Source organism: Toxorhynchites rutilus, chromosome 1, assembly GCF_029784135.1.
Source record: "Toxorhynchites rutilus septentrionalis strain SRP chromosome 1, ASM2978413v1, whole genome shotgun sequence".
In the NCBI taxonomy this organism is placed as follows: Eukaryota; Metazoa; Arthropoda; class Insecta; order Diptera; family Culicidae; genus Toxorhynchites; species Toxorhynchites rutilus.
In genome coordinates this window covers 117,309,394-117,334,829 of record NC_073744.1, presented here as the reverse complement: position 1 = coordinate 117,334,829, position 25,436 = coordinate 117,309,394, and the positions used below count along the sequence as shown (strand labels likewise).

Below are 25,436 nucleotides of genomic sequence, written 5' to 3'. Positions count from 1 at the left end.
GAAAGCTAATTTTCATTCATAATTTTAATTTTGAAAACGTTCACTCCGACTGAAAATCAGCTGTTCTTTGACGCTCCCCTAAACTAGTAAACGAAGCTCACTGCTGTCAACGCGGATCGCTGTTTTGAAAAAAACAAATACTTCTGACGTGTTAGATGTTGGCATCAAAAACATGGCGGGTGCCATACGGCTGGGCTCATCATTGATTAATGAGTACATATTGAGGTGAAGTAGGCAAAGTAGATTTGGAATAGTTACAGAATATGTTGTAATTACTAGCATTCAATACGAACTGTATACGAAAGAAACAAAATGATTTGAAAAATATTTACGGAAGAGACAAAACGATTTTAAAATTATATAAGTTTGTGAAGTATAGAGAAATAATGAAATGAAAACCTAAAACACATAATTTTATATACTATCCTTTTTATTCATTTATACTTCGGACGATCTTACGTGTTGAACTTCGATCAACAGGACTGAAGATTTCCGAAATAATATCCTCCGGGACGGAAATAAAATTTACACGATCCGATTTTATATGGAGATATAATTTACCTATAAGTTAATTCATATTATAGTGATTTCGTTTATATATTAATTCAATCGCTTACGTTTAGTTTCCTTTTCAATTCTTCTAGTCCTTTGATTTCTGCTTCAACTAACTGACCAACTAGCGTGTAGTCCGTAACCTATATCATTAAGATTCAGCTTTTTATTATTTTTTTTTATTTTGCTGTAGGTTTTAGAATTGGACTCACCACTAGTATTAAGTAGAATAATAGAAATTTTAATTATATACTATATATACTAAGTAGAATAATATAATTTTTAACTATATAAGAAACGATCCTGTGATTCCAACTGTGATAATAGTATTAATAGGCACTAACAAAAGACTCCTTCAACACGCAATGGTTTGTCTACTCCTTTATTCGGCTGTCATCGTTGCTTCCGCTTTGCTGTCAATTGTTTCATTGTTGACGCTAGGTGCAATACCTTTGACGGTAGGTGCGTATACAACATCCTCCCCCCAGGTGAGCTTAGTAACTCACTACTCGTCGCGCCGAACGTCCAGAATAGCCAATTTAGTTACTGGCCGCTCATACACGCCATTGATGGTGCGTACAACTGCTGATCGGATACGGCCGTCTCTACCCGCGCAAGTTCCTATGACCCTTCCTTTCGGCCAACAATCACGCGGAAGCTTCGGGTCGACTATGACGACGACATCATCAATAGCTATTGGTCTGGCATCGGAGAACCACTTGGTTCGTTTAGTGATTTCGGGTATTCCGATAACCATCGCCGCCAAATTTGGTTAGCAAGGATCTGTGACATTCGCCAGTCCTGCTTCAGGGCAGCGCCACTGTCGTCGGGAATCGTCAAGGGCTTAGAACCGTTGGATGAATCAAGCAGCAAATCGTTCGGAGTGAGAGCTGGAGCAGAAATATCGTCGATGGGAACGTGCGTCAGAGGACGGGAGTTGACAGTATTTTTCGATCTCTGTCAACATGTTGCGCAAAACCTCATCAGACGGCTTTCGGGATACTTGGATAGCCATCAAGTTCTTCTTCACTGTTCTGATGAGTCTTTCCCAGCAGCCACACATATGCGGGGACGCTGGCGGTATAAATACCCACGAGGTGTTGCTGGTCACGAACTCTTTCATCAACTCGTTCTGATTCAGTGCTGCATACGCTGTCTCCAGTTCTCGGATTGCTCCGACGAAGTTGGTCCCACGGTCACTGTAGATGGTTCTGGGCACCCCACGTCGAGAAATAAAATTACGCAATCCCATTACGCAAGAACTTGCAGTAAGGGAGTGCACCACTTCGATGTGTATCGCTCGAACTGTAAGACAGGTAATCAACATACCCCATCTTTTCTCCACTCTTCTGCCGACAGAGACTTCGATTGGTCCGAAGTAGTCGACTCCTACGTAAGTAAATGGTCGCGAAAATGCGGCAAGTCGAACCGGTGATAGGTCGGCCATTACTGGTGGCTGTGGAACCTTCTTCTCGTTTTTGCAACGTTGACAACCCCTGCGGACACTTGCGTAGCAAGAACGAAGTCGCGGGATCCTGTACTTCTGACGTATCTCGTTCATAACAGCCTCGTGATTTTGGTGGTGGAGTTTTCCGTGGTAGTGCTTAATGATCAAATCGGTAACGTGATGACCACGAGGGAGGACGATAGGATTTTTGGCATCTTCGGAAATGTAACTGCAAAACCCTGTTCTCCCGCGCATTCTGATCAGTCCGTTGTCGTCCAAAAACGGTGTCAATTGGTACAATTTACTGTCCTTAGGAACCGTGCCAAATGAGGCTTTCATATCTTTTTTGGCCGCTCGGAGGATTGCGTATTCGGCTGGGTATGATTCCTGCTGTGCACAACGAAGAAGATATATATATATATATATATATATATATATATATATATATATATATATATCGGAATATCGGAGTTCCAGCATAGTCAGTGGTTGGGTGTAAATCGGATGTTTCTGGTTTTTACGTCGACAGTTCTCGGGGAAACGATGAACAAGTGTGACTCCATTGATGAGCCGCTTCCATTTTGAAAAGTTAGACGCGGAGATCAGTTGAATTGGTGCAGTATAATGGATAAACAAATTAGGACGAAGCTCTGTGTTGGTCGATTTACCTCTCGACACAAATTGCGGCCATTCTGAATCGTGTCCCCATAGAAAGTCAGGAGCCTGGAACCATCTACCTTCGGGGGATAAATCGGGACAGCTACATTCTGCTTGCTGGGCACCCAATGCCACTCGTTGGTTTCAGTGATGTCCAGGATGTCACTCACGCGGGCCGCAACGAACTGCGTGTATCTTCGATGGTCGGAATTAATCCAGCAAATTACGTCCCACGAGTCGGACCAGAAAAAACGTTCGGGGATGTGTACGGAAAGCGTCTCGATTATCATTTGAGCCAGTTTCGAACCGATGACAGCCGCAAGTAGTTCGAGCTTGGGGATGGACAAGAACTTTAACGGGGCCACTCGGGTTTTAGCTGATACTAAAGCACATTCTATGACGCCGTCTCGAACGAAGCGAAGATATGAAGCTGCGGCGTATCCATTTTCGCTGGCGTCCACGAAAGTGTGGAGCTGTACGACATGTCCATCGCCGAGTGTGGAACTCGGACTTTTTCCACCTCTGGCAGAACATTCAGCCACAACCGCCATTTTTCGTAGGACACGTCGTCAATTCGTTCATCCCACGTCACTCCGGAGCGCCAGATTTCCTGTAGAAGCACCTTAAGAAACATGAGGAAATGTGCGATAAGCCCGAGAGGGTCGAATATAGTCATTAGTACTCGGAACACCTCTCTTTTCGTAGGACATCGTTTGCCCTTCAACAGCGCTTGATCGTATCGGTTCCACCCGATTTTATACGCAAACGAATCCGATGTGGTGCACCACCACATCCCTAATACCTTCTCAGCAGCGACATCAGACGAAAGATCCAGATTCTTTTCCTGGACAGCCCCTTCTAGAAGTGCTTTTAATACCTGGTTTGAATTGCTGATCCAGTTGCGGATCTCAAACCCGCCTTGCGGGTGGATGTGCTTTACTTCCTGTGCCAGTTGAATAGCCTCTTTCTCTGACTCAACGCTTACCAGCATATCGTCGACGTAGTGTCGCTTAATGATTACGTCCGCAGCGGCTGGAAACTGCTTGAGAAATCGTTCTGCATTGACGTTTTTAACGTACTGCGCACAGCTCGGTGAACAGCATGCTCCGAAGGTCATAACCTTCATTACGTACGTGTCGATATCTCCACCTGGATTGCGCCAAAAAAATCGCTGGCATTGCTTGTCGGCTTCCACAATTTCCACTTGGTGGAACATCTCCCTAATATCTCCTGTTAGACCGATACGGTTTTCACGGAACTGAAGCAAGATAGAGTACAGCGAGCACAATTGATCCGGACCTTTCAAGAGCGCGGAATTTAACGACTTTCCGTAGGCTGAGGCCGCGGCGTCCCAAACGATCCTGATCTTCTCGGGTTTGTTTGGGTTTGTAACCGGAAAGACTGGCAGGTACCAGACCCTGGAAAATGTTCGAGATAGTTCCTGTGGTAAAATCTTTCGGATGTATCCTTTCTGAAGATATTCGTTGATTTTGCAGTTAAGAGTTTCCGCTAAGACCGAGTCTTTCTGCATACGTTTTTCCATGGAGTAAAACCGACGGAGAGCCATCTCTCGACTATCAGGCAAACGAATATCGTCGTAGCGCCAGAGTAAGCCCGATTCGTAACGACCGTTTTTGAGCTTGGTAAGGGTTTTTAGAAGTGTTTGTGTTCGACGTTCCTCTGAAGATAGTGGGATGTTGTCTGGCTTTACGATTCCAAGACTCTCCAAAGCGAAAAATTTTTTCATTGCTACATGTAAGTCTTCATCCGGACCCGGGGAGTGAAAAGCGCATTGCACAACATTCTGTGATTCATTTGAGCTTCCACCAAAACAGTCCATCCTAAGCGTGTTTTTGCTGCTACCGGTTCGTTCATCAAACCTTCTTTGTATTTTAAAATCAAACCGAGATGGGCATGCTTCACGCCGATAAGAAGACGCGGTTGAGCGTTTTGATAGGAATCGGCTGGCAAGCGTCGAAGATGCGGGTAGAGGTCAGCTAATTCCTTCATGTTGAGTGACTGACAAGGAAGCAGCAGCTCCTTCACCGTTCTCACGTTGTGGAGACGGAGTTCTTCGTTGCCTTTCTGAATCCCGGTTATTCCCAGGCTTACGATTTGAGAGGTACCCTCGAAGCGCTTATTACCGCCTGTCCAAAGTAGACTCAGGGGACTAACCTCTCTTCCAAGTTGAAGTGCATCGGCTAGTTCTTGGTCGAGAAGTGTCAATTCAGAACCGTCATCAAAGAAGGCAAATGTCTTTAATGTTCTACTGGGACCGCGAAGAATCACGGGAATATAGCGGAATAGTGCATCGCCTGACATTGAACGATGAGTATTACATCCGTATGATTGACTTGTACCTGGTTGCTGAATTGCAGTAGCACTCTGTGACGGTGTGGCTTGCTGTACTGGCTGCCACGTTTTTAGCTCATTGTGCAACATCTCGTGATGTAATAGAGTACATCCATTTCTACCGCAGGGTTTTGATTTGCATTTTCCATAATGCTGGCGGAGGCACTTGCGGCATAAATGAAACTCCCTTACAGCGGCCCACCTTGCGTCTCGGGAAAGCTCCTTTACATAAAGCTCCCTTTACATACAGGACATTCGTTTATCGGCACGTGTGGCATCTTCACAGAGGAGTGATAACTAGAGGATCCGTCTGGAGATTCAGTATGTGCGTTGAAAAAGACGTTTCCTTTTCTGAAACCATGGCTTTCGTTTCTAATTTTATTTGGTTCAAAGGATATTGGAGTTGTCACGGTACTAGCCGCTTCGGCTAGAGAATACAACCAGTTTCCGAAAGTCGCCAAGTTGACTCTGGATATCGATTGACTATAGTAGGCCCAATCCAACTTAATTGATGGAGGAAGTTTACCTACCAATTGTTGTAGGAGTGCAACGTTGTAAAGGTGGTCTTCTAGCCCACAAGCATCCAAGGTGGCACAGAAGTTTTGGACACTTACTGCGAAGTCGACAATGGTTTCCAATTTGTCCTCCCTCAGGAATGGTACAGCATTGATCTTGGCCATTAACGAATGTATAATGGCCTCCGGTTGGCCAAACAGCATTTTGAGGGTGGCAATTATGCCCGGGACGTTTAATGGATGCATCAGTCGACCGCCTCTGCCTTTTTAGCACTTTTGCAGTCTGACTACGTTTTCAGCATGAGTGAAACCGCACATCTCCGTAGTACTATTGAAAGTTGATAGAAAAATTGGCCAGTCATTGGGACAGCCAGAGAATAGAGGCAAATCTCTCGGGATGGCTTGGCGAGCAGCTAGATGTTCCTTCGAAAGCACCTCACGTGTTTGTACTATGGGAGTAAGCGATGCGGAGGGACCGAGATTTACTGGAACGCGCCCACCTTCGAGATGGTTGACAACGGTAGGATGCGATGGCATGCCGTCGATGTTCACGGGAGCGTGTCTATCTTCGGAGGGATTGATAACATGGCTATGGTGAGGGGGAATATCCGCGATCGGATCTAGATGACTGGGATGATCAGTTTGAATTACGGAACTGGGCCTATATTGATCCATAGGTCTCGAATCAATTCTCTCCTCATTTTGTGATAAACATTCCCTGGATCGCAGCATCTCTCGTGTCAGTCGTATGGATCGGTTCTCGTTGTTTTCATTGACTACTTGCCTTTGGTTGCACGTCGAACGCTGCTGAGGATTGAATACGTTGCTCATCGCTCCCTCCTGCTGTACACGGTTTACGTCGCAGACCCAACTTCCCACACAACTCATGCCTCCGTGGTGGCTTCCTTCAAACGGCTGAGTCATCTGTCGTAATAAATTATATTTTTTTGTCCACGTACGAACGCCTCTTTGAAGTTTCCATTTGATCAAGAGCACGTTCCTCTTCTAGCTTCAGAAGCTCCAACTTTACTAGATCATTATTCGTCGAAGCATGAGCAGCAGCCGGTGATACCCTCCGTGGTTGCTCCGAAACTGCCTTTCTGCTATACTGCTTGCTGGCTTCGGCCTCTTTGAGTAACATCGTCTTGAACGGCAAGATCACATCCGTTTGCTTGAGCGATGGAATTGCTGTAAACAATTGATTCGGGGCGATCGCAGGTTTCTGCTTGCTGCAACCTGCTTCACTTTTGGCTAGCGTAGAGTTTTTGGCGGGATTCGAACTTTGTTGCTGGAGCCCTTTTGTGGCAACACAGTTGGGACAGACCCAGCTTTGGTGTTCTATATCCGCAGTTACGTCCACGCACGCGAAGTGATGCCATTTGTCACACTGGTCGCATTGAACCATATCGTCCGTATCGGCTCCTCCACACGTTTTGCAAGACCGACCGGGGATGGTTTCATCTTGTTTCGGCGTCGAATCCTTCATTACTACCACTGGGTTTTTTAACGGGACATTTTTCGATCGCGCTGTTGGTTTGGTACGACCCGGCATTGTGACGGCAGTCGATCAGTCAGTTGGTTAAACGTAAATTATATGATGTTGAACTTCGATCAACAGGACTGAAGATTTCCGAAATAATATCCTCCGGGACGGAAATAAAATTTACACGATCCGATTTTATATGGAGATATAATTTAAGTTAATTCATATTATAGTGATTTCGTTTATATATTAATTCAATCGCTTACGTTTAGTTTCCTTTTCAATTCTTCTAGTCCTTTGATTTCTGCTTCAACTAACTGACCAACTAGCGTGTAGTCCGTAACCTATATCATTAAGATTCAGCTTTTTATTATTTTATTTTATTTTGCTGTAGGTTTTAGAATTGGACTCACCACTAGTATTAAGTAGAATAATAGAAATTTTAATTATATACTATATATACTAAGTAGAATAATATAATTTTTAACTATATAAGAAACGATCCTGTGATTCCAACTGTGATAATAGTTTTAATAGGCACTAACAAAATACTCCTTCAACACGCAATGGTTTGTCTACTCCTTTAAGTGCGATTCACATACAACATCCACGTCACGTCCACGTTCCGTCACGTCACGTTACGTCAGTTATTCTACCATGTATTTCTTATGGAAACATTCACATACACAGGCAACGTAACGACCCGTCAGCATACGTTCAACGAAAACGACCGGCAGGATTTGTAGAAAAGAATAATTGACGGAGACGGACGGCTCGTTTGGTTTTTGTCTGGGCTTTGCGCCTCGGCTTTTGTTTTGATTTGGTTATACAGTAATTTTTATCTAATTCGACATTAAGCTAATTGAACAGATCTGTGATGCAATACGTTTAATTGAAAATTTTTACCTCTTATTGGACATTTTTGTAAACATTGATTTCGAAGCCCAAATTATGGCCCCACATTGAAAGTCGCCACCAGTCGCGAATGTCCAATTAATGGTCAAAATCGACTCCGATGCGACACTGAATGGTGCCTCAGCATATCGCAAGATAAGTAACTTACTGTACTTTTTATGTACTTTTTATATACTATCTATGTAACTTACTGTACACAAGTCAATCAAACAATTATTATTTTTAAAAACATGAATACTCATATATAAAAATGGCAATTCGTGAGGCTATCCCAGCAAACATTAAGTCGTATGAATAGCTATATTTGGAGGCGATATACATACAACCAAGACACATTTGTATGATATATGATGCAGATAACTAGCATATACACACAAAAGTGGAGGCGATATACGTATATGCCATATTTTGTACGCATATAAAGCCGTATATAACGATATGCGATGCTTTTTGGACTGATATGCGATTTGATACGACAACGTTACCACTCAATCCATCGATGACATGGAAAATCGTGTTTTTGCATTTTATGCGATTTTAGATATATATGATCGAGATTTTGATTGATATTTTATGCGATTGTGATTTGATACAAAATTATATGTGACTTATCATGTGCAAAGTTATACGATTTAATGTTTGCTGGGATAATAAACATTTCACGAAAATATTTTGCGCCTTTTTTTTCTATGTCTGTAATAAATCGTATATGAGTATGGCAAAAATCGTATTTGGTGCTTTGACAATCCATGAATATATTCATATTAGATCGCAATTCAATTTCAACATATTCGCTATTATAGCCGGTCAAAGTTGCATATTCATCCAAACAAATTCGGTAAGCATTTGCCATGTATGTATATGGCCTCCACTTTTGCATGCATATGCCAGTTAGGCGCATTATATGCCAACCAAATTTTAGGGCATATGATGTTATATATACGCTTGTTATGCGATTTAATGTTTGCTGGGCCGCTATTCGTTTTTTTGGTACTCTGTAGTAAATCATAGCTTTTTCTTTCGGCGAATATGGTAGTTTGTATGCCTATAGTGCTGAATTTAAAGTGTTTTTTGTGTGTGGAATTCACGGCTGAAATTGCTGAAAAATTGTGCAACAGACGGCGAATTTGAATAATTATCAGATAAGTACAAGTTGCTTGCATGTTGATAATTATTCTGTGTATATTTGTGTGATTTTGCGTCACGGCTCTACGGCTCGCTATCGCTCAGGATAGCAACCGTAGCTGCTTGTGTTGTGTTTTGTGTATTGTTGTATTGTTTTTTTTTCATCCGCTTTAGCCATTGCTGCCGCACGGGGCCTACTCGAGATAAGCGAGTGTAAGGCGTGTGACGGCAAAATAATGATTAGCGATGATCCTGTCGCTTGTGTAGGTAAGTGCGGTGTTCGATTCCATCGGCGCTGTACTTCACTTACAAAGGCAACAGCGAAACTGATTGCAGATAATGCGAATATTCAGTTTGTATGTGACGAATGTTTGTCGAACCAGAAATGTGGCGTGCGAGATGATGGTTTAGATGTTGTAGGATTGCAAAGAGAGATGGAAAAGGTCTCGCTTTCTCTCACTAGCATTCAAGAAAACATCATCGAGCAAATAAACATTGCGATTGAGAAGGAAAGGGATAAGCTTGTTAAATCTTTCGACGAGCTTTTCAAAGAGAAGCTTGCAAGCTTGGAAACCAGTGTTGCCAAAAAGTTTGAAAATATAAAAAGTTTATTCTCTGAAAAAAAATTATGTAGATAGGGACACAGCTATTATGAACAGGAAGCGACATGTTAGTCCAAGCACAATTAGTGCCAATTTGGACACACCGAGTAAAAAAATTATGTTGATGAATAACAATAATGATTTGATGCAAAAAGGTAATTTGAAAGAAAAGGTGATGCTGAATAATAATAGCAAGAACATTGTAAGTTATGCGAATGTCGTTGCTCGTAAGGCTCGTCCGGTGATTGTGGTGAAACCAGTTGAGTCTAATAAAAAGAGTGAAGAAACAAGAAAAATTTTAAAAACTAAATTAGATACCAAAATACACAAAATAGCCAATTTCAAGAACGGGAAAGATGGCTCGATTATTGTTGAATGTGCGGAAGGGGATAATGTAGAAAATGTAAAACAAAGAATTGAAGGCAATCTTGGAGAGAGGTTTAATACGTTTATACCAAAACCGATCAAACCAAAATTGAAAATTATTGGGATGAGCGATCAATATTCCTCTGAGGTTTTTATCGATTATTTAAAAAGTCAGAATGATAACATTTCTATCACTGATGTTAAAGTTGTTGCGAAGTATGAAAATCCACGCTTGAAATATAATAAATATAACACGATTATTGAAGTTGATCATGACACTTATGGCCACCTGATGACTGCTGGTAAAGTAAGTGTTGGGTGGGATAAATGTAATGTGATTGAAGCCTTTAATGTTTTGCGATGTTTCAAATGTGGAGAATTTGGACATAAGAGCACCGACTGCAAAAAAGAACAAACATGTTCAAGATGTAATGGAAAACATAAAACATCTGAGTGTTCATCAACAGAATGGAAATGTATAAATTGCTTGAAAGTTAAAAAGGAACAAAAAATGAATTTGGATGAAAATCATCCAACTTATAGTACACAGTGTCCTGTGTATCGGAGATTGCTGGAGAAGCAAAAAAGCAACATTTTTCAAACTAAATAGCAATTTCGGAAAACTACATGTGAAAGTAAGTTGGCAATAATCTATTTGAATATAGCTGGGCTTTGTACAAATTACGCAGAAATGCGATTACTTGTAGAAAACGTGCGTCCTCAGATGGTTTTTCTTTCTGAAACTCACATAGTTAATGAAGAATCATTTGACCAGTACAACATACCGGGTTACAAAGTTGTTTTTTGTTTGTCGCACTCTAAACACACAGGAGGTGTTGCAATTTATGCAAAAGAATCAGTTAATTTCAACATTTGGTTAAACGAAGCTGTTGAAAATAATTGGTTCTTGGCTATTTCAGTTGAAAGGGGCATGCAGATAGGAAATTATGGAATTGTATACCATTCCCCTAGTTCCAGTGACCAGCGATTTATTGAAATTTTGGAGAACTGGTGGGAAAATATCGTTGATTGCAGTAAATTAAATGTAATTGCTGGTGATTTTAATATTGACTGGCTCAATGTACGAAATTCGAATCAATTGAAACAATTATCGCATTATGTCAACTTGAAACAAACGGTTCTCGAAGCTACTAGAATTTCTAAACATAGTAGAACTCTGATTGATCACGTCTTTTCAAATTTTGCTACTGTTCATTCTTCGACCGAGGCCAAATTTAAAATAACTGACCATGAGACAATTTTTGTTTACATTGAGAATGGACAGCATGACAGTGATGGAAATAAAGTAAAGATCAAATGTTGGAAACGATATTCTAAAGAATCCATGTCTCAGCTTGTGTCGGCAAGCCTGGATTTTGTGGCAATGACTGGACATCTGAATGATAAAGCAGCTATTCTAACTAATATTTTGAGAGAGTGTACGAATAAATTAGTAGTTGAAAAACATATTGATTTGAGCAATTCGAACAGCTGGTACTCTTTGGATCTGATGCGCCTCAAACGCAAAAGAGACAAAAAGTACAAAAAGTTTTTGAGAACTAATTCAGAAAACCATTGGAACATGTACACCTTAGCGCGGAACATATATTCACGGGCCTTGAAAAAGACTAGATGTGAATATATACAGAGGAAAATCGATGAACATCAAAATAATAGTAAAGGACTATGGAGAATATTAAAAACATTATTAAATTCGAAAAATAGTATACCGCGTTCCATAGTTTTCGGAGGGTCAGAAGAACAGTCAGACCAAATTATTGCAGAGAAATTTAACAGTTATTTCGTTAATAGTGTTCTGCTGATCAACCAAAGTATTGCATTGGTCAGAGAACCTGACGAAATAATACAGCCGATTACTATCAATAGCAGACTAGATTGTTTTTCACCTATCACTTTTGTTGAATTGAAAGGTATCTGTTTTTCATTGCAAAAATCGGCTGGTACCGATAATGTCAACGCGAAAGTGATTCAAGATTGCTTTCACAACATTGGACACGATCTGCTGGACCTGATAAATGACTCTTTACGAACTGGGCACGTGCCAAAGGTTTGGAAGGAATCCCTTGTGATTCCAATCCCCAAAGTTAATGGGACGGATAAAGCCGAAGAGTACCGCCCTATTAACATGCTGCACATATTAGAGAAACTGTTAGAACTTGTTGTGAAAGGTCAGCTGATGCATTTTATAGATAATAACAGTTTGCTAATAATAAGTGCCACTCATTTTTTAGAATTGACCTTCCACCTATTGGAGGGATCGAAGCTGTTGCTTGTCATGCAAACATCAGAGGCAAAGACCTCTGTATTGTCAGCTTGTATTGGCCTCCGAGAGTTACAGTTAGCCGCAAGCAACTTATTGACATGTGCTCACTCCTTCCTGAGCCACGATTGATCTTGGGAGACTTCAACTCTCATGGAACTGCCTGGGGGGAACCGTACGATGACAATCGTTCATTGTTGATATATGACCTTTGTAACAGCTTCAATATGACCGTTTTGAACACTGGGGAAACAACACGTGTGCCTAAACCTCCTGCTAACCCAAGCGCTCTTGACCTCTCGCTTTGCTCGAATTCACTATCGTTAGATTGCAAGTGGAATGTAATACAGGATCCCAACGGTAGTGATCACTTGCCAATCAAAATTTCCATCACCATTGGGTCGAATTCTTCTGAATCTATAAACATGGCATATGACCTCACAAGACACATTGACTGGAAAAAATATGCGGACGCGATTACTCTAGCCATCAATTCCAGAGATGGTTTACCTCCATTGGAGGAGTATAACTTCCTTTCTCGTTTGATATATGACAGCGCGGTTCGCGCTCAAACGAAACCCATCCCAGGTTCCACCATTTACCGAAGGCCTCCCAATCCATGGTGGGATAGCCAATTTTCAAAGCTTTATGTAGAAAAATCGAATGCATTCAAAGCTTTTCGGAAACGAGGAACCATTGACAATTATCAAACGTATTTAGACCTTGAAAATCAATTTAAAAACTTGATCAAAGGTAAAAAACGTGCTTATTGGCGAAATTTCGTGGGAGGTTTATCACGAGAAACGTCAATGAAAAAATTATGGAAAGTGGCTCGAAACATGAGAAATCGCTCTTCATCGAATGAAAGCGAGGAACATTCACATCGATGGATTTTTAATTTTGCGCGAAAGGTTTGTCCCGATTTCGCTCCCGTGCAAAGAATTGTTCGAGATATACCACAAGATAGGTGCGATCTTGATTCCGAGTTTTCGATGGTAGAATTCTCTCTTGCTCTCCTTTCAAGTAACAATTCGGCTCCAGGATCGGATAGAATTAAGTTCAACTTGTTGAAAAACCTCCCCGATGTGGCCAAACATCGCTTGTTGAATTTATTCAATAAGTTTCTGGAGCATAATGTTGTTCCGGATGATTGGAGACAAGTACGAGTTACAGCTATTCAAAAACCCGGAAAACCCGCGTCCGACTTCAATTCGTACCGCCCAATAGCAATGCTGTCTTGTATACGGAAATTGTTGGAGAAAATGATCTTGTTTCGCCTTGATCGATGGGTTGAAACGAATGGCCTACTCTCAGATACACAATATGGGTTCCGCAGGGGCAAGGGGACGAATGATTGTCTTGCGTTGCTTTCTTCAGAAATTCAAATGGCTTATGCCGAAAAAAAACAAATGGCTTCAGTATTCTTGGACATAAAGGGGGCCTTTGATTCTGTTTCAATAGAGGTTTTGTCAGACAAATTACACTCTCGGGGTCTGCCGCCTCTATTGAATAATATGTTATATAACTTGCTTTGTGAGAAACATTTGAACTTTTCTCACGGAGATTCGGCAGTAAGTCGGGTCTCTTACATGGGCCTCCCCCAGGGCTCATGTTTAAGCCCCCTTATGTACAACTTCTACGTAAGCGACATTGACAATTGCCTTACACAAAATTGCAGCCTAAGACAACTTGCAGATGATGGAGTGGTGTCTGTCGTAGGCAGAGCTGCAATTTGTCACAGTCACTGCATAAATTTGGGCTACTATGACGACCATTGCAACATTACCACCAAACGACGTGCAACAAAATATAAACCGACAAAACAATTTCCTCACTCTTTGATGCTAGACAGTTTGTCAGAGTGTTTTGACCATCAAAGCATGTTGCAAGTCAGTGCACTATGATCGTCAAGACAAGACCATGTCACCTAATGAAAGTTTACACGTTTACCAGGATGCATTTGTTCACGTTGCTACCTGAATACCATTCTTATATAAAATGCTAAAACTTCGAGGAGAACAAATGATATAAATGAGTCTAAACGGACTTACAAATGCGTGAATTTTGATATCGGGCAGAAATTTCAACGAAAAGAGAAATTTCGTCATTATTTCAGCGTGTGGAGATTGTTCAAGCTTTGGTCAATTATATATTCAGTTGCGCAATCGCTCACACGTTCTCGCGTGTTCGACATAGTATTTACTTCAGTAAATACAAGAAACAACAACCGGAATTAAAACCGAAGTTTTGCTCGATGAAAATAAAATGCAATCTGCGACAATCATCAATTCATTATGGACAATTTTACCGCCTGCTTGATCGGTCAAAGCGTATTGACAAAACTCAGTAACAGGCAAATTGCTGCATCGTACTCTGTCAGTCACAATTTGATCGATAATTTTGTCAGTAGGAAGTGACTAACGTGCCTCGTCAGTTGTCAGTGACATTGATGAAAAAATGCAGCTCTGGTCGTAGGATCAAACGAATCCGACCTGCAAGAACCCTTACAAGATACGTTGAACAATTTTTCAACCTGGGCCATTGGGCTAGGGATCGAATTCTCCACGGAGAAAACAGAGATGGTGATTTTTTCTAGGAAGCATAAGCCAGCAAAACCAAAGCTTCAACTTTTGGGTAAACCGATCACTCATGCTATGTCATTCAAGTATCTTGGGGTCTGGTTCGACTCCAAATGTACTTGGGGGGCCCATATTAGGTATCTGAGTAAAAAATGTCAACAAAGAATAAACTTTCTCCGTACAATTACCGGCACCTGGTGGGGAGCCCATCCCGAAGATCTTATAATGTTGTATCGAACAACTATTCTCTCAGTGATGGAGTATGGCAGTTTCTGTTTTCAATCAGCTGCCAAAACACACTTAATTAAACTCGAGCGAATTCAGTATCTTTGTCTCCGTATTGCGTTGGGATGTATGCCCTCAACGCATACCATGAGCCTCGAGGTTTTGGCAGGCGTACTCCCACTAAAAGATCGCTTCAATTTATTATCTCTTCGGTTCCTGATCCGGTGTAAGGTTATGAACACATTGGTGATCGGAAATTTTGAGCAGCTGATCGAGCTAAATTTTCATTCTGGATTCATGAGCTCATATCATGAATTCGTCTCCATGCAGGTTGATCCTTCTTCGTATATTCCCAATCGTGTTTGTTTTCCTGACTACATCAATTCCTCTGTGCATTTTGATCTGTCCATGAACCAAGATATCCATGGATATTCAGATTACCAACGATCGAGGATCGCTCCAACGATCTTCGATTCAAAGTATGGGGGTATCAATTGTGATAATATGTACTTTACTGATGGGTCCTCTATGAATGAGTCCACAGGATTTGGAGTGTTCAACGAAATTTTTAGCACCTCCCACAGTCTTCAGAATCCTTGCTCAGTGTATATTGCTGAATTGGCAGCGATATACTGTGCGCTGGACAGCGTCGCCTCACGACCTGTTGAACACTATTACATTGTAACGGATAGTCTTAGCTCTGTCGAAGCTATCCGTTCAGTGAGGCCGGAAAAGCACTCGCCGTACTTCCTTGAGAGAATACGAGAAATTTTGAGTGCTTTATCCAGACGCTGTTATGTCATTACCTTTGTCTGGGTCCCTTCACATTGCTCAATTCCGGGTAATGAGAGGGCTGACTCATTAGCAAAGGTAGGTGCGATTGAAGGCGACATTTACCAGCGTCAAATCGCCTTCAATGAATTTTTTTCTTTAGTCCGTAAAAATACCATCGCTAACTGGCAACGCAAATGGAACGAAGATGAATTGGGCCGGTGGTTTCACTCGATTATCCCTAAGGTTAGCCTCAAACCGTGGTTCAAAAGTCTGGACTTGAGTCGGGACTTTATTCGCACCTTCTCCCGACTCATGTCCAATCACTGTTCGTTAGATGCGCTTCTCTTTCGTTTCAATCTTGCCAGCAACAATCTCTGCGTCTGTGGTCAAGGTTATCACGACATCGAGCATGTTGTTTGGTCGTGCGAGGTGTATCTTGTCGCCAAATCGAATTTAGAAAACTCCCTTCGGGCCCGAGGAAGACAGCCCAATGTGCCGGTGAGAGATGTGTTGGCTCGGTTAGACCTTGATTACATGACCCAAATATATGTTTTCCTTAAAGCTATCGATCTTCGTGTGTGATTGTACCTATCTCCTTATACCCTCCTTTTCATCCATTGCGAGCAATTGGCCCCCTTGGTATAAACAGTAAAATAAGTTGAAATGTAAATATACAATAGATATACGAATAGATTTAAGAATCGAGTGTGATCATCAACATTGTAACAGTTCCCTTATATCCCATCCCTTTCCTGAAAGATGTCACCCTCTAAACTCGAGTAAACCGCGAGTAATCGGTTTTCCACCTTACTAACCATAGTGTTAGGAAAATTATTTATGTATAGTTTTAAAACATATATTTAAGAATTCGGCTCCTGTAAACTAATGTAACTGAGCCTGTAAAAATAAACGATTTATATTAAAAAAAACAGTTTGCTAATACCAGAACAGTCGGGATATCGAGAGGGACACTCTTGTGAAACCGCGCTGAATCTGGTATTAGCAAAATGGAAAGAGAATATCGAGGCGAAAGAGACTATATTTGCGGTATTTCTGGATCTTAAACGCGCTTTTGAAACAATTTCTAGGCCCTTATTGTTACAAACACTGAAGCACATTGGAATTGTAGGGATGGCGTACAAATGGTTTGAAAGCTATTTGTGCGATAGAACTCAAAAGACTCGTTTCAACGATTCTGTTTCCGATCCCATTGGCAACTCACTCGGGGTGCCACAGGGAAGTGTTTTAGGGCCCATTTTGTTTATTTTATACATAAATGATCTGCGACGAGTTTTACGATACTGTGACATTAATTTGTTCGCGGATGATACTGTCCTGTTCATCGCAGCTAAGGATATAAAAGAAACCGCGGAACACATAGACGAAGATTTGCATTCTCTGGCTCAGTGGCTTAAATTTAAACAATTAAAGTTAAATGTTGGCAAAACAAAATACATGCTCATTTCTGCAGCAAACTCCAGTATTGACGTAAATTTTGAAATAGATGGTGAGACATTAGAACGCGTGAAAGAAATCAAATACTTAGGAGTTATTATTGATGACACGTTAACTTTCAAGTCTCACATCAATAATGTCATCAAAAAGATTGCCAATAAGTACGGCGTTTTGTGTCGTTTGAAGAAAGAGTTGACAATAAACAGTAAAATTAAATTGTATAAATCATTGATTTCACCGCACATAGATTTTTGCTCGTCGATCCTCTTCCTTGCAAATAATACACAATTAACGAGATTGCAGCGTTTACAAAATAAAGTAATGCGTTTGATTTTAAGATGTAGTAGATACACTTCCTCCAGTTTGATGTTGGACGCGCTACAGTGGCTATCTGTGAAGCAGAGAATTTATTACATGACAATGGTGTTCATCTTCAAAATTTTGAACGATATGCTGCCTCGATATTTGTGTGATCGAATTGAAAGAGGAAGTGATGTTCATAGATACAATACAAGAAACGCGAATGATGCAAGAACACCCAACTTTATGTTTAGTAGGTCGCAGAACTCGTTGTTATATAAAGGTATAAATTTCTTCAATTCGATGCCCAGAGAAATTAAACGTGCGGCAACAATGGCAGAGTTCAAGAAAATGTGTATTTCACACGTAAAATCTGTTTTGTAAACAGGTCCCAGGTAGGTAGCCCATTCAGAATTGTCGTAAACTATCTTATCATAAGATGGTTATATCGAGTATTTGTGAATGTGGCAGATCTCTATCATGTTCTAAGTAGACACTTTTAGATATTGGGTTCGATTCCCAATCTGTCAAGGATCTTCCCGGGTTGGAAATTTTCTTGACATGCCTTAAAAAAAACTTTGGGTCTGAAGTTGGGATTATCATTATGATAATGTCGATAAGGATAGGACCATTGTTTTTCTTTTAAAGTTTTTGCCTATTTATGATGTTCGATTAATAGAAATTCATGCCTGCAACAGAGTCAGTTCGCTGTTTTGTTTTATAATACTGATATCTTAATTTGGTTAAATATAAATATTATCTATTAGATAAATCGGCCAGTTCAAACCTTTGTAGGGGTATGAGGTAGGTCATCATCATCATTATATACGCATGACAATAGTCGTACTAGATACATGTATAAGTCGTATATTCATCCATCCAATCATCGGGAATACTGTTGCAAGTGGAAAATAAATGTGTGTTCGTTGCTTATGATGCGAACATAAGTGACAATATAATACAGTAATTTAAATTTAATACTACATGCCGAAGCACAACTCAGTGTCGCTTTGGAAGCGATTTTGGCCTGAATATGGCGATGTGAGTGGACGTCTGGTGGCAACTTTAATGTGGTGCCATAATTTGGGCCCCGAACTCAATGTTTACAAAAATGTCCAATAAGTAATAAAAATGTCCAATTAAACGTGTCACATTACAGGTTTGTCTAATTATCTAAACGTCGTATTAGATGTAACTTACTGTATATAAACAATATTTATTCCCAGCTGTTTTGAGGCATCTCGCACAAATTGACAATATCATTCAGTTGTCAGTGCAAGTCGGTGCAAGTTTTAGAGTGTAGAAAAAGTTCACTGTTTACATAAAAGCAATCTCGAATAGGGCTCTTGCTACACATACATGCAGAGCATGTGTTGGGCACACATTCGCTTGTTTACATTCGTAGTGTCTATGCAGCAGAAGCGGATTTTTATCAATCGGCGTTCTTGTAGATGATTTAAATAGAGTTACGGTCATTCTAATAGTGCATAGAGCTAACATGAACTTTGTGAAACAGTTAGGCAAGCTATTTTATGAACAAGAGTTTTTGTGTAACGCATATTATTTAGTTTACTAGCACCTATTTCGCGATGTTCATTGAGCGACTCTCCCATTAGATTGGAATCGAAAAATTGGCAGAAAAAGGATTATCAACATTTTCGCACCTAGATCAAAGTCACAGAGTCTCGAGCTCACGTTTGAATGCTTCCTTGTATTTCCATGAATTGGTCAATCGATGGATTTTTTCCGTTTCCGATAAATTTTCTTATAAACGTATTTAGCTTCTCCGCAGAGCATTCGGGTACTCGGAAATCATATCTGAGAGTTGGTTGATATTTCAGGCTGAAAATGTCCTTAATTTCAACATAATCAACTGCTTTTTTGGCGGAACTAGCCGCCGATTAAGGATATCTGCACACGAATATTCATTATAGTTTATTCTTTCACGAGACCAGCAAAAAGCTTAAAACCTAAATGGGAGCACACTTCACCTAATCCGGCTATACAATCGCAATGTGCAGTTTGCACTATTTCTGTGAAAATTTTTGAATAATCAATCTGCTTCCATTGATATGAATCATGGCCAAAACAGAAATTTCTATTTTTCCCCGTGTGTATGGCTTTGACGCTAAAAGTAAATATTTTTATGTGAAGAAACATATATTCGCATGTTATTCATATAGATTAGCGCGTAATCTTTATAACTATTTCGCTAAAATAATTATTTAAACAAAGCTCAATCTTGTCGCTCCATATAATTCCTATGGAGCGATCACTTTTGCCTGCCCAACAGATCACTAATACATATGCACGCTGCAAGCGCCCTATTGGTCCCACTTTTTTGCTTGAAGTTACCTGAGAGAGAGGAGCCAGCTGAATGACAGATAGTTTGTTTTCTTCTTATTCTTTTTACGAATTCTCATCAAGAAAATTCAAATCGGACAATTTCAATCAAGCAAGTTGTTGTCATTCATTTATAAGAAATGTGTTGAAACTTGACGTGAACTTTTGTTTGTGAGATCATTTGTGCGTTTTTATCCGCGATTTTATTTTTGACTTAGGACTACGCCTAACAGGAATATATGGGGATAAAAATTTGAGCACTTACATGATCAGGAAATAATAAAATATGTACCAGGTCATTTTACTTTTGATAATTCCGATATAGTTGTCTAAAAGAACTATTTCGATGATTTCTAAAAAATATCCGAAATAAGAAGTAAACTGATTTTTATGATTTGCTTACCGGTGGAGTTCTTGTGTGAATTAATGGGTGTTTTGCGCTCATTTGTGACTTTTTCCGATCGTTCATTCCGATCAAAAATTGAATCGATTTTTGCAATGTGAGCCATAATTGTATATTCTCCGATACAATTTGAATATGCAGCGTATGTGGAATATACAAAATAAGCGCTAATCTCCCAATGAAAAGAGTCAACATTGATTTCTCCCAGGTGCATTTTGAGGGAATTTTGTTTGTGTTTGATGGAAATAAGAATAGGTTGACTCAAAATGATGCTGTGTCTGCATTCTTAATAAGCACTCTGCCCTTCCTCACAATACCCACTTCCCGTTTGTTTTTCTCAAGATTCATTGTACCCCTTATAAGTTCCTCGAAAGATGTAATTTTACGTTGATCGCACTTGATCGAAGAAATTACGAAAAGAATGTATTTGAGCGCAGTATTTGATATACTCTTTCTGAAAAGAACTGGATTTGATTTGCTGAAAACACTCTCGTGTTGTGCGTTATGTGTGGCGACGGTAGTTTTTAACGAAGCTGCTTCTGATTTCTATGGCTTCGGCTTGTATGCAGCGATGTTCGAGGATTTGTTTGACTTTTGCTTCCGGGCAGCCACACCAGCTCGATGCTGACGCTTTCTTGGTCGCCTTCTTAGCGATACTATTCTTCTCTTCGGTGGACTCCTTTTTGGCCATGCTTGAACGAACACGATGCTCCAGTGCCCTTCATTTGCACAAACATGCTCTTGGTGGTGACTCCATTCATCAGGATTTCGGAGCTGCTACCTGCTTATATACAGATTTTTGTGATTTCAATAGCTTGCTTTCAAAGCAATTTTTGAGCTTTGGAAACAAATTTTTGGATCAATAAGTAACACACACCCGAGAATTAATCAAGCAAATTAAACCAAATTAGGCATATGGAAACTTTAGGGTGCAATGAATGTTTCTATGGTGGTTAGATACCCCTCCCCCCTCTTCTTGGGGTGGCTGCCATACAAATAAAACACAAATTTCTGCATTACTCGAGAATTAATCAAGTAAATGGGCGGGACGAAGTTTGCCGGGTTAGCTAGTTTTCTTATAAAATGTTTTGCGAAGAAATATCATGTTAAAATTTTCTACATATTCCAATACTTCCCCTTGGTTCACCGTGACTGGTTCGCGCTGACATAAGGGCGATCACAACAAACGCGAGCTGGCTCCTCTCTCTCAGGAAGTTACTATCCCCTGGCAGAGGGATAGTGAGATAGGCAGTGACAGTAGGTAGAGTGGGATAGCGATAATCGTGTCATACACCTGTCTGATACATTCACATACTAACATGACTGAAAAACTGCTACACCTCTGCCATTTACCGAAAACGCACGTGTTCACTAGACGTATACAAAAGCGAATGTTTTGAATGTATCATTGAAGTGCTTACATGTGAATTCATAAGCTCCTGTTACGGAGATTCGCCAAAAGAAAGGAAACTCTATATTACATACAGCAGAATGGAAGTAGATGAAGAAACTGCCCCGCAGACTCATTCAATCCAAGCACGATTTGTGTCAGATGTTGGTGAAGAAGCAGGTCCGCCTCTAGATCTCCCGATCAATGTCACCAAGGAACAACTGGAACTCATTTTGAACGCTCTGCTTAAAAATGTATGATACAATTATTTTTATAAATTTTAGTAATTGATTGATAATAAGTATGGTTTCTATTGCAGGAAGAACAAAAACCTTATTTATTCTTCATAAGTGACGAAGAAGTTCGTGATACAGTGCAGCAATCGATCGGCGCTAAACAGTTGGATATCGAGAATGTGCTGGATATTTTATATCAACCGCAGGCGGTCTTCCGAGTTCGGCCGGTCACTCGATGTACAAGCTCTATGCCAGGTCATGCTGAAGCTGTTGTTTCTCTAGCATTTAGCCCAAACAGTTTGCATTTGGCCAGTGGTTCCGGCGATACAACTCTCCGCTTGTGGGATTTAACAACGGAAACTCCTCAGTTTACCTGCACTGGTCATAAAAACTGGGTATTGTGTGTAGCATGGTCACCGGATTCATTGAAAGTAGCATCGGCGGATAAAACAGGTGAAATTCGGGTTTGGTGTCCCAACAGTGGAAAGTTACTAGGACGACCGCTGGTTGGCCATAAAAAATGGATAAGCTGTCTTAGTTGGGAGCCGTATCACAAAAATCCAGAATGTCGATTTTTAGCTAGCGCGGGAAATGATCATGATGTTAGAATCTGGGATGTGGTTTTGGGCACGTGCATAAAGGTTATTGCCGGACATACCGCTCCAGTAACTGCGGTTCGTTGGGGTGGCGCAGGTTTGTTGTACACTTCATCCAGAGATCGAACCATAAAAATGTGGCGAGCTGAAGACGGTGTTTTATGTAAAACATTCACCGGACATGCTCATTGGGTGAATAATTTGGCCCTCAACACCGACTACGTGTTGCGTACTGGACCTTTCCATCCTGTTATGGAAAAATCTAAAATTTACTCCGTTTCAGATAGTAAGTATGAAACAATTTACTGGCTGTCACCAATATGGCTCATATTATTTTCTCACCCCAGTGAACGAGCTTCAGCACTCGGCACTCGAGCGCTATGAAAAAGTTTGCCCTGATGCCATTGAATCATTTGTATCCTGTTCGGACGATTTTACGCTCTATCTGTGGAAATCAAATCAAAAACAATTCATCACCCGAATGACGGGTCATCAGAATGTTGTAAACGACGTTAAATATTCTCCTGATGTAAAATATGTGGCCTCAGCTTCATTTGACAAATCCGTACGATTATGGCGTGCTAGCGATGGAGCATTTATTTGTGCATTCCGTGGACACGTCCAAGCTGTTTATACAGTCGCATGGTCAGCAGATTCACGACTAATAGTCAGTGGTAGCAAGGATTCTACGCTGAAAGTGTGGAGTGTTAAGGAGAAAAAACTAGCACAAGAGCTGCCGGGACATGCGGATGAAGTTTTCGGAGTCGATTGGGCTCCAGATGGTTCAAGAGTTGGTTCCGGTGGAAAGGATAAAGTGCTAAAACTGTGAGTATCCGATGTTCTACTGGGATTAAATAATACAAGTCATTTTTCTAATTTCAGATGGTCGTACTAAATGTATCCAAATCAATTTAAGTGAACAATCAATTCAGTTGTATTTTAGAATAAAAACATACTATCAAACATATTGAGTTATATATTTTTTCAAATATTTTAATCAATTTCCTTATATTACAAAATGACGCTTGCTAGACTTACTTTATTCTCGACCAATGTCTGACCATAACTCATAATGTTCGATTGATATACTTTCATGTATTAGAAAATCGTTCAAGAAAGTAATCATTCGATGGCTCGATCGACGGATCGAATCTGGAGGCAATCTGGCGTAGTAATTAACATCATTAACTCACGTTAAAGATCACGAGTTCAACTCTCACTCCTACTCCATCCTTCCTTCAGAATGGAAGTAGAGCCGTAGTCCGAGTGACGAACCAACCAAAAGTGTTGAAAGTCACTATAATACAGAAAAGAAAACTAGACGCGGACGTAGAGCTACCGTTGGCTTAGCAATCAATAAGTAACAATCATGTAAATATTGGCCGGATACCGGATATTAGGAAAAAATCAATAATTTCTTATTAACATAAGATAAATATTTTTTTTTTTTATATATAAGTTAATATTAACTCATAACATTAATTCATTGACACGTTTATTATAAATTTTTTAACCGGCCAGTTTCAGAGGACAGTCTTTCTTTGTAAACATTACTGCAAAGAGCTGAAAGATTAACTCTAGCAAACCTTGCCAATTGGGAAGGCAATTGTTTAGAGGTTACGACATCCGCGCGACGACCTGTGTGTACGAGCGACATGAAAGTCATACTGCACATCGATCATACCAGCGCGATGTGCATACTTTTCGGCAAAGTGCTCCGTACAGCGGTAACACTTTGACGGAGCACACTTCCGTATTGAAAGGTTTAATGCCTACCAAATGAAGAAACGTGATTGCGATCCATTCGAAAGGTATTCGCATAACAGTCAATTTCGTTTTAACACGCATGTTTCATTTCATTCCACACTTAGTGAAATTCAATTATCCAATTTCCCAAACCCTTGTTAAACCACAAGTCATAAAATATTAGTCACCCGCTATACGCTTTACGACCGACGGAATAACATTCAAGTACCATAAATAAACACGACACTTGTAGCAACATGTGTACGCTTAGCCAAACAGCGCAAGTGTCCGATGTTATGTTTGCGACCCACTTAAGACACGCTTGCTCAAGCAAAACAGAAGGCTAAAACCCACAACATCTTTTACCATTTTGTCCGTCCTCAGTCTATCTCTTTCCATTTTTCTCTTCTGGCGAGATGCTCCGCCCAGTAATAGCAATAAGAAATATTTGTGTAGAGTTTAAGTGAATGAATGTAAACTAGTATTTAAAAGACATGTTTGTGCGTGATGCGTGCTAGGTGCACGCCGGGAGAGCTAACGTTTCCGTTTAATAATCCGAACACCCGCAAATATTACACCGCGTATTCAGTTTCGTCGCTTTTGCTTCATTTAATTTGATTCGTGTCGAAGTAAGTGTACCCTCTCTCAGATTATCATACCTGAAGACAGTTCCAAGTTTTTAAATCTTGAATGAAAATAATTGATTCGTGTTCTTTGCTTATTTGAACTCACTCTAACTCGAATAGTGTTAAAATTATATTTTGAAATAATTGAAATTGAAGTAATATTGACAATTTCATCATTTTAATGAAAAATTCTTCACAGAAAAAATGTATTCAATATTCCCTGCAGAAAACTTGATACTCTATTAAGGGATATTCATTCTATACGGCAAATTTAATCATAGTTCATTATTGTTATGTAAAGAGGTATTTGTTACTCTCTAACATGTAATCTTTCATTAGCTTCATGCACACATGCAGTTTCTCCCAGTTTCGTATTCGCAAATAAAGAGCCGAATATTCGGCTATCCGGCCTCGAAGCTTGCCGGATATCCGGTATTCGGCCAAACTACTATCCGTTCCATCACTAGT

General features: G+C 40.3%; 1 protein-coding gene across 1 annotated transcript; it reads left to right on the top strand.

Moving 5' to 3' along the window:
- Positions 1 to 21,573: 21,573 nt before the first annotated feature.
- Positions 21,574 to 24,862, top strand: LOC129771972 (protein Notchless). The gene is made up of 4 exons (XM_055776151.1): positions 21,574 to 22,018; positions 22,084 to 22,882; positions 22,944 to 23,421; positions 23,479 to 24,862. The coding sequence occupies exons 1-4, from the start codon at positions 21,866 to 21,868 to the stop codon at positions 23,489 to 23,491; spliced, it is 1,443 nt and encodes a 480-aa protein (XP_055632126.1). The 5' UTR covers positions 21,574 to 21,865; the 3' UTR covers positions 23,492 to 24,862.
- Positions 24,863 to 25,436: the final 574 nt, after the last annotated feature.